The 11,155-nt window shown below is 33.6% G+C and overlaps 1 protein-coding gene across 1 annotated transcript in view; it reads right to left on the bottom strand.

The window, feature by feature from the left end:
• LOC107296556 (androglobin) overlaps nt 1-11,155 on the bottom strand; it is a 65,745-nt gene that overhangs the window by 26,845 nt on the left and 27,745 nt on the right. Inside the window, exons 12-14 of the mRNA XM_015825883.1 lie at nt 10,582-10,750; nt 9,988-10,051; nt 7,248-7,350 (exon numbers count right to left, since the gene is read on the bottom strand). Of these exons, the coding sequence (XP_015681369.1) occupies nt 7,248-7,350; nt 9,988-10,051; nt 10,582-10,750 (336 nt within the window). The remainder of the gene's footprint in view (nt 1-7,247; nt 7,351-9,987; nt 10,052-10,581; nt 10,751-11,155) is intronic.

Genomic DNA, 11,155 nt, shown 5'->3' with positions numbered 1-11,155 from the left:
CTCATAGACTGCATGGTAATTTGCCTGCCTGGTGCACTTGCTGCTTATATTCATGCACTACTTAGATAGTCTGCATACTGATACATATTTAATGATTATTCTGCATATTGTGACACAGGAGAATTTAGTCATGAATTCTTGTGTGCCAACTTTAAATTTCTCCAAAGGAAACTGAAAGCCAGTCTGGCTTTCTTTGAAAGCTTTCTGTTTCACCTAGAGGGCCAAGTAAACAGTAAAACCAATGGCTTTCAATATATGTCTGGGATTCTGGAATAGGCACAAAATGTTTGGTACTGCCAAAACGTTTTATAAACATTCATGTCTGTATAAGAACAATGGGCTCTTCTTGAATCAGAACAGAACCTCAACATCAAAAAGGGATTCTTATACTTGGCTATGAATAAAAATAAACAGGAATCAAGAACAACTAGTTTGGATTGAATGCAAAGGGACAATACGTACAGATGGTTATGGTAACACTAGACTCCTCTGAGCTGGGATAGAAAATCTGAAAACTCTGGTTTTAAGGCTAAAGAAGACAAAAGATATAACTAAAAACTGTTGGAATTTATTTTTCTTGCTTTGCAGGTGTAAAAGAAACTTACTTGTTTAGATGAAGGAACTTTAAGAAGGTAATAGCAAGATATTTCTGTGTTGCTGTATGGGCATGGCTGAAATATTTAGAAAAGTTTGGCTACCAAATAATGAGTCTTCTAGGTGGAAGGCATTCGGATATTGGGGACAAGTATCAAGGTTTCACAAGTAAATTTAGTTGTGATGGTATCAGACCAAACTTAAAACAAATCTGATTAGTAAAGCCAGAACTTTTCTTTTTATAATGGACAAGCAGTTAGGAAAAAAAGCCATGGAAAATTATTCCAATATATGATCACAGCAGCAACATTACTGTATGCACAGAGATGGAAAGATTCAATACCACCCACTATGGGGCTATGGTTGATAAAGATTTTGCTGAAATGGATAATTTCTTTGATTAGAGGAAAGACATTATCTATATTTATTGCTGACTGGATGTCTCTTATGGATGTTTTGCATAAAATGAAAAAAAAAGAACTTGAGACTTATGGCTTTGAAAGACAGATATAAAGAAGAGCATTATTATGTAACAATAGAGAGTGGAGTTAAAATATATTTGTACTTATAACTGCTGTGAAGAATATCAGAAGCTGCTCTTTTCTCTTTTTTTTCTTTTTCTAAACTTTTTTTCTTATAGTTTTTGATTTTTTTCTTGATTTTTCTTTTCCCCTGCTTATTGTCTATTGAGTTGTCTTAATTTTTTCTACTTGTTTAAAAGCTGAAAAAAACATTATTAAAAAAAATAAAAGAACTCTAATTTCTGATGGAGTCACTGTTGAAGGAGTAACTTGCTTTAATGTTTTCATAATCTAGAAATATCTATAATATTAAATATTAAGAAGATAAAGGTAATTTCAACCATTTTGCTTAATAAATGAGCAGAAGGCAAATAAGTGAGGGTAGTTAATAGTCTCGTTTGCTCAAGAAAGGATAAAGTAGGACATGCATTGCAGAAATAAAAAGATTAATGTTAGGGTAAAAGAGAATGATATATTTAGATAAGAAGATGAAGGGTAAGGATATTTTTAAGATACCAAAGGTGCAGGATTTTTTTCTATTAGTAATATAAGAATTTGGCGTAGTGGTTAAAGCATCAGGCTAAAAACTGAGTGACTGTGAGTTCTAATTCTGCCTTAGGCACAAAGCCAGGTGGCTGGCCTTGGACCAGTCACTATCTCTCAGCCCTTGTAAGGAGGCAATGACAAATATTTCTAAAAAATCTTGCCAAAAAAACCTGCAGGGTCTTCTTCAGGCAGCCTGCAAAAAATCAGACAAGATTTAACAGAAAAAAAAATAAGGATATGGAAGAAAGATAAACACCTTCCAATTAATCCAGAGAGAGTTACTAAAAGTACCAGAGACTAAAAATAATCAGTGAGTTGTAGACTAATAAAGTCCAACTGTTCCTTTAAAACAATGATTAACAAGTAGAAGTTCAATTTTAGAGGGCACACATTGTGATTAGAAAGTGTATGAAAACTGCTACACGTGACAAGATTTGGGGAAATATACGGTAGTGTGTGGGCATCCAATGGCGTCAGTACTGGGCACATGTGATACCACTGCTTCATGAGCTGCATTGGTTTCCAATGTGCTACAGAGAATAATTCAGAAATCCTTTCTTGAGTTACCTTTATTATTGCATATGAGATTAGTCTAGCCCCAATCCTTATCTTATGTAGATAAGACCCTCAAAACTTAGTCTTCTATCCACACCTGGGCCCCCAGATATATGATGTAGCCTGTCTCTTGGCTTTGTTGATGGTTGTTTATATGATGCTGGGCTACTATGTATTTTTATTCTTTATTTTGTCTACTTTATTGTAAACCATCTAGAATTATATGTCTGAGATGGACAGTTACATCAATCAATCAATCAAACATGATTGTGAAAAGGATGGACAGTATGAAGTTGGCCACATTTTAATAGTGGTTGTCCTTACAGAGTTGAGTTGTCATAGTTTGAATTCTCAGTTTCAAAACATGGTAGACTAGCTAATAATTTTTATTGCATATTAGCATACAGACACTTGCAATGGATTGTCTTCTGTCACCATCAAGGTGCAATTCCCTTCATGCATTAATATAATTTGAGGATCTTTGGAACTCTTAATGTGAAATGTCCTTCTTCGCAAAGTATATTGAATGGCAGTTGTACAGATATATGTGAGTCTGAATAAGTCACTATTAATAGGCCTTTTTCACTGGGCATTTCTGACAAATTACAAGCAAGTCATAGTACAGTAGTAGGGATTATTTCTCTGTACCTCTTTTCTTGCCCTTATTGATTTTACTGACATTTTATTGTTGGTAGTTTTATGTTATTAACCATTCTTCATTTGTATAATGAGCATGCTACAATAATAAAAATGGACTTTACAGTAGATACATGTGTATTTCAATTAAATATTCTTGACATAAAACTATTTACATGGTAATTTTCACAGAACGCTAAATATGAGGAAAATGCATACAGAGTGAATATTATTGATTTAGCTGGTTTACTTCTATTTCTCAATATGTCTTAGAAAAAATCCAAGAGAACAATATTAATCTTACTCTTGTGCTTTGTATTAATCTTACCTCCAGTTTCTCCCCAATGTACTAATGCAGAAAAGCTAACTAGAATATCAGTGGGCTTCAAGCTGTCCACACACATATAATACAAGACTCGATCATCTACCATCTGCAAGGAGAAAAGATCATTTGGTTTAAATTCCATCATCTAACGTTGTAGCAACTAACACTTGATAGCATTTCTGTTATATTTCAATGTATGGTATTGGATACAGAACCAAAAGTGTCAACTCGTTTTATCAGTCATGAATGTTTTTTCCCCATAACTATTGGTGCTGTTTTAACCAACTGACAAAAAGTCTACACTCTTTTGCATGAAGGGTTTTATATATAACTTCCTAAAGTATTATTTAATTGGATATTAAGAAAGAATGACATCAGGAAGATTGGTTCAAAGAGTAATGTTCTATATTTATAAATTTGGAAGTTAATCACAGTGTTTAAAATGCACTGAAAATTTTCAAGGTGAAAAAAGACAATAGCATAATTATGATGACTTTTGGTAAATTCATTTCGATTGATATAGCTGCAAGTTAAAATGAGGCTACAGAGTCTAATTTCTAATTAAAGAAGTGAAGAAATAGTATTTGTAAAATTACTTATCTCTAGATTATATTTTACCAATCTAAAACTCTATATGTTTACAATAAAGAAGCAAGACTATATAATAGAATCCAAATTACCGTATATACTCGAGTATAAGCCGAGTTTTTCAGCCCATTTTTGGGGATGAAAAATGCCCCCCTCGGCTTATACTCGAGTCAGCGTCTCGAAGCAGCTGCTGCTGCTGCCGCCACCGCCAGGCAAGCCACGGCGGCTTGCCGCTCGCTCCCCCTCCCCTGGCGCTGCGCTCCGCCTGCTTGCCCGGTGCCGGCGGCGGCNCTCATAGACTGCATGGTAATTTGCCTGCCTGGTGCACTTGCTGCTTATATTCATGCACTACTTAGATAGTCTGCATACTGATACATATTTAATGATTATTCTGCATATTGTGACACAGGAGAATTTAGTCATGAATTCTTGTGTGCCAACTTTAAATTTCTCCAAAGGAAACTGAAAGCCAGTCTGGCTTTCTTTGAAATGCTTTCTGTTTCACCTAGAGGGCCAAGTAAACAGTAAAACCAATGGCTTTCAATATATGTCTGGGATTCTGGAATAGGCACAAAATGTTTGGTACTGCCAAAACGTTTTATAAACATTCATGTCTGTATAAGAACAATGGGCTCTTCTTGAATCAGAACAGAACCTCGACATCAAAAAGGGATTCTTATACTTGGCTATGAATAAAAATAAACAGGAATCAAGAACAACTAGTTTGGATTGAATGCAAAGGGACAATACGTACAGATGGTTATGGTAACACTAGACTCCTCTGAGCTGGGATAGAAAATCTGAAAACTCTGGTTTTAAGGCTAAAGAAGACAAAAGATATAACTAAAAACTGTTGGAATTTATTTTTCTTGCTTTGCAGGTGTAAAAGAAACTTACTTGTTTAGATGAAGGAACTTTAAGAAGGTAATAGCAAGATATTTCTGTGTTGCTGTATGGGCATGGCTGAAATATTTAGAAAAGTTTGGCTACCAAATAACGAGTCTTCTAGGTGGAAGGCATTCGGATATTGGGGACAAGTATCAAGGTTTCACAAGTAAATTTAGTTGTGATGGTATCAGACCAAACTTAAAACAAATCTGATTAGTAAAGCCAGAACTTTTCTTTTTATAATGGACAAGCAGTTAGGAAAAAAAGCCATGGAAAATTATTCCAATATATGATCACAGCAGCAACATTACTGTATGCACAGAGATGGAAAGATTCAATATCACCCACTATGGGGCTATGGTTGATAAAGATTTTGCTGACATGGATAATTTCTTTGATTAGAGGAAAGACATTATCTACATTTATTGCTGACTGGAAGTCTCTTATGGATGTTTTGCATAAAATGAAAAAAAAAAAGAACTTGAGACTTATGGCTTTGAAAGACAGATATAAAGAAGAGCATTATTATGTAACAATAGAGAGTGGAGTTAAAATATGTTTGTACTTATAACTGCTGTGAAGAATATCAAAAGCTGCTCTTTTCTCTTTTTTTCTTTTTCTAAACTTTTTTTCTTATAGTTTTTGGTTTTTTTCTTGATTTTTCTTTTCCCCTGCTTATTGTCTATTGATTTGTCCTAATTTTTTCTACTTGTTTAAAAGCTGAAAAAAACATTATTAAAAAAAATAAAAGGACTCTGATTTCTGATGGAGTCACTGTTGAAGGAGTAACTTGCTTTAATGTTTTAATAATCTAGAAATATCTATAATATTAAATATTAAGAAGATAAAGGTAATTTCAACCATTTTGCTTAATAAATGAGCAGAAGGCAAATAAGTGAGGGTAGTTAATAGTCTTGTTTGCTCAAGAAAGGATAAAGTAGGACATGCATTGCAGAAATAAAAAGATTAATGTTAGGGTGAAAGAGACTAATGAAAGATATATTTAGATAAGAAGATGAAGGGTAAGAATACTTTTATGATACCAAAGGTGCAGGATTTTTTTTCTATTAGTAATATAAGAATTTGGTGTAGTGGTTAAAGCATCAGGCTAAAAACTGAGTGACTGTGAGTTCTAATTCTGCCTTAGGCACAAACCCAGCTGGCTGGCCTTGGGCCAGTCACTATCTCTCAGCCCTTGTAAGGAGGCAATGACAAATATTTCTAAAAAATCTTGCCAAAAAAACCTGCAGGGTCTTCTTCAGGCAGCCTGCAAAAAATCAGACAATATTTAACAGAAAAAAAAAATAAGGATATGGAAGAAAGATAAACACCTTCCAATTAATCCAGAGAGAGTTACTAAAAGTACCAGAGACTAAAAATAATCAGTCAGTTGTAGACTAATAAAGCCCAACTGCTCCTTTAAAACAATGATTACCAAGCAGAAGTTCAATTTTAGGGGGCACACATTGTGATTAGAAAGAGTATGAAAACTGCTACCCGTGACAAGATTTGGGGAAATATACGGTAGTGTGTGGGCATCCAATGGCGTCAGTACTGGGCACATGTGATACCACTGCTTCATGAGCTGCATTGGTTTCCAATGTGCTACAGAGAATAATTCAGAAATCCTTTCTTGAGTTACCTTTATTATTGCATATGAGATTAGTCTAGCCCCAATCCTGTTGGCTCTACATAAGGCCCTCAAAACTTAGTTTTCTATCCACACCTGGGCCCCCAGATATATGATGTAGCCTGTCTCTTGGCTTTGTTGATGGTTTGTTTATATGATGCTGGGCTACTATATATTTTTATTTTTTATTTTGTCTACTTTATTGTAAACCATCTAGAATTATATGTCTGAGATGGACAGTTACATCAATCAATCAATCAAACATGATTGTGAAAAGGATGGACAGTATGAAGTTGGCCACATTTTAATAGTGGTTGTCCTTACAGAGTTGAGTTGTCATAGTTTGAATTCTCAGTTACAAAACATGGTAGACTAGCTAATAATTTTTATTGCATATTAGCATACAGACATTCGCAATGGATTGTCTTCTGTCACCATCAAGGTGCAATTCCCTTCATGCATTAATATAATTTGAGGAGCTTTGGAACTCTTAATGTGAAATGTCCTTCTTCGCAAAGTGTATTGAATGGCAGTTGTACAAATATATGTGAGTCTGAATAAGTCACTATTAATAGGCCTGTTTCACTGGGCATTTCTGAAAAATTACAAGCAAGTCATAGTACAGTAGTAGGGATTATTTCTCTGTACCTCTTTTCTTGCCCTTATTGATTTTACTGACATTTTATTGTTGGTAGTTTTATGTTATTAACCATTCTTCATTTGTATAATGAGCATGCTACAATAATAAAAATGTACTTTACAGTAGATACATGTGTATTTCAATTAAATATTCCTGACATAAAACTATTTACATGGTAATTTTCACAGAACGCTAAATATGAGGAAAATGCATACAGAGTGAATATTATTGATTTAGCTGGTTTACTTCTATTTCTCAATATGTCTTAGAAAAAATCCAAGAGAACAATATTAATCTTACTCTTGTGCTTTGTATTAATCTTACCTCCAGTTTCTCCCCAATGTACTAATGCAGAAAAGCTAACTAGAATATCAGTGGGCTTCAAGCTGTCCACGCACATATAATACAAGACTCGATCATCTACCATCTGCAAGGAGAAAAGATCATTTGGTTTAAATTCCATCATCTAACGTTGTAGTAACTAACACTTGATAGCATTTCTGTTATATTTCAATGTATGGTATTGGATACAGAACCAAAAGTGTCAACTCGTTTTATCAGTCATGAATGTTTTTCCCCCATAACTATTGGTGCTGTTTTAACCAACTGACAAAAAGTCTACACTCTTTTGCATGAAGGGTTTTATATATAACTTCCTAAAGTTTTATTTAATTGGATATTAAGAAAGAATGACATCAGGAAGATTGGTTCAAAGAGTAATGTTCTATATTTATAAATTTGGAAGTTAATCAGTGTTTAAAATGCACTGAAAATTTTCAAAGTGAAAAAAGACAATAGCATAATTATGATGACTTTTGGTAAATTCATTTCGATTGATATAGCTGCAAGTTAAAATGAGGCTACAGAGACTAATTTCTAATTAAAGAAGTGAAGAAATAGTATTTGTAAAATTACTTATCTCTAGATTATATTTTACCAATCTAAAACTCTATATGTTTACAATAAAGAAGCAAGACTATATAATAGAATCCAAATTAATGGAAATTATAAGTAGGCACTGGTGCTACTATATGGGCTGAAAGTAATGATATACTTACCATTACCCCAGTGAATCAATGATATGGTAACTATTTGCAATCATATGGAACACTTGTCTTCCTTTTTGTTAAGTAGAAAGGATTCTATTTGCATTTAAATGGGTTTATATAGGTACATGCAGAATATATGCCAGCTTAATAGTTAGTAAGCAATCAATCATGTTGTTGGCTTGTTTGGTGGGACTTCTGCTATCTTTGCTTAGACACTTCATAAAAATTCCCTAAAAGTTTTGCAGTGCCTAATTAATAGAACTTGCTAGTAATTTAGTCTCAGCGATTTCACAGAGATGGGTTATAAAACGACTAAATCTAATCTATAATTTTGATCAGTTTTTTTAATACAATAATGGCTTTAGAATAATTAAATAGAAATCTATTTTATGTAAAGAAAGCTGCAGCATTAAAAATGCTGTAAAATGTACCATGAATATACAGCTAATAAAGAGAAAAATAAATCCATCAAAAACCAGTTTCATCAAGGCAATACTATGGGAAAGAGGGTAAGAGGGATGAACATGCAAAGTCGGGGAGGGAGAAGTAGTTCTTTTCCCCAATGCAATTTCTACTTCTTTTCTTTGCTTCTCCCTTCCTTCCTCCCTCCCCTGAATTCAATGGGAAATTAAATAGTTACTTCAGTTTCAGGGCTGAGGAAATTTTTCTTTTTTAAAAAATTATATTTGGGGAACGGTGGGACTTAAGATCCAGTAAGTTCAAAATCTATCTCAGAACTTTATACAGTATATAGGTGTGTGACAACTGACGATAGCAGAATGGTTAAATAGTATTGTAAAAGCAAGTTCATTTGTACAGTAATTGGTTCTGCCACTAAATGGTAAAAATATATGTCTTACAATAATCAACTCGGATTCTATGTAACCACCAATTTGTCATGATATCCTGTGGATTGATATTTCTTTCTCTCTTGCTTGTAAACTTATTTGCAACTTGAATATTACTGAATCACAAAGTGCTCTAAGTGGCTTACAATATGGGACTGAAATATTAAGCAAAAATAACATCAAAGCAGAATCACCAAAAGAATATGTTATTGCACAGAGGAAGCTAACTCAGTATACTTCCCACCAACTACCACAAGAGCAATTTATTTCACCCTATCTCAAAGAATATAAAAGAGCCAGGTTTTTATAGCTTTATGAAAGGCCAACTGAGTTGGGGCCATACAGTTCTCAGCAGGTATGGTGTTCAACAAAACAGGGATATCTTCTACGTCCCATAAAATTGAAGAGCTTTATATCAAGGATCTAGACCATACCAACTCATCTAGATCTTACTGGTCAAGCAGAAATAATGGAAGAAATATAGTCCCATAGGTAATTAGGTACTGAGTCACAAAGACCTTTACAGATGATAACCAACACTTTGAATTACACCTGGAAGCTCACCAATAACAGCAGCAGCTGATGGAGTGGTAGTATTACATGGCTGAAGATGGAAGCATGTTAACTACTTGCACAGTGGCTTTGTGGACCATCTGTGGCTTCCAAAGAGTCTCCACTCTCCACATATAGATATGCATTGTCATAGTGGAAAGTGACTGGGACACCAATGACTGTGAAAAGAGTCTCCTGATCAAATGCAATTGGCGCACAACTTGGAATTATGCAAAGGGTCTTCTGGCCATGGTTGCCATCTGTGAATTGAGCAGGAGTTCAGAGTCTGAGGATCCTTAAATTACCAGTTCTACCTGGCCAGTGCTACTCAAGAATTAAAGATTGTAAATCACTGTACCACCAGGTCCTTGAAACTAAAACTACTCAATCTTGCTAGAATTGAGTTTAATCCCGTACGTCTAAGATCTGCAATTACCAACTGTTTTCTTATTTTAGATAATTATTTTGTAATTGTTTTTTTAAAAAAATCTCAACCCATGACATGAACTTGAAATATTCTATTCTGTATAATAAAGTTTATTTGATAAATATGTTTCATCAATACAAACTGAAACATACTGAGATATAAATAAATCATATTGTCAATAAACTTACCCTAAAATCTGACTTCTGATAGTTATAGGCATAGGTATTTGGTTTGTGGAAAACATATAAATTCCTAAGAAAAAGGAATGCAATTATTTTAGCATAAGTTATATAAAAAATCTCTCATGCGATGTCACACTTTACTGAATTAAAAATATTCTTAACTTTTCAATATTAAAGACAGAATAATAGTAATAATAGAAATTCATTCCCAGTATTTTGTAGAGCCCAAACTGAAAAATATTATTGACAGAAATTTTTTACAGTCTTTATATGTAAGACTGTACATATAGTCTTATGCAACAGTGAATTCTGTAGTTCTGGTTCTCAATTAAAATCAATTGGTCAAATTCTGGAGAGTAGAGAATCATAGAAATGAGGGATCTTGACACACAAAATAATTTCTGTATAGTTATCATGATGTCCCTTTCAAAAAAGACTCCAATGATTGTGCAGGTAACCTTGGCAACTGCTTGCCTTCTTGTTTGGGGTATAAAAGCAACTTATTTGTTATATTCAAGACAATGTTTTCAATATAAAAACACATTATGTTTTCAGAAATATAGGGCTACAACTAAAAAAAAAAACCTGACTGCTTCTTACTGAAAGCAAATACAGAAATCTTCATAGTCCATCCATATTTCCTTGGAAATCATGTTCTTTTCAAGTTCAATTTCTTCAAGAGATTTATTTACTAATTGATTGTTGAAAGCAGCGTCTGCTGATTCTGGTATCTGAACTACTTCACTACTTACTTTTTCTGTAGATTCACCTATATGAATAAGAAAGAAATATAGAAATTTTTCCTCAGATTAAGCCTGTGTTTCTGAAAAGGAAAAGATGATGGTTTGCCGATGAACTAGAAAATACATATAGAGCAACTCTTGATGCTTCTAATGTCTTAATAAAGTAAAATAACATAAATGAACTTTCAGTATACCTGTTGAGTTGAGCTATATATAATCCAATTCAGAGTACAAATTCAAAACTCAAGTGGTACAAGCTGATTAAAAAAATGTTCATCTGAAAATATGAACAGCCTAATATGAGACAAGTGTATTTCTATCTTTTTGACAGAATAAAATTACATTTTCAAGAATTCTAGAGTTTCAAGCAGGAACAAAATATGCCAAATTCCATAGCAGTTAGTGCAATTTTTTAAGCTATGCTTCTTTAA

Source organism: Protobothrops mucrosquamatus, unplaced genomic scaffold (assembly GCF_001527695.2).
Source record: "Protobothrops mucrosquamatus isolate PMUCROS unplaced genomic scaffold, P.Mucros_1.0 scaffold2864, whole genome shotgun sequence".
NCBI classification, from domain to species: Eukaryota; Metazoa; Chordata; class Lepidosauria; order Squamata; family Viperidae; genus Protobothrops; species Protobothrops mucrosquamatus.
This window is presented reverse-complemented; position numbering and strand designations above follow the sequence as displayed.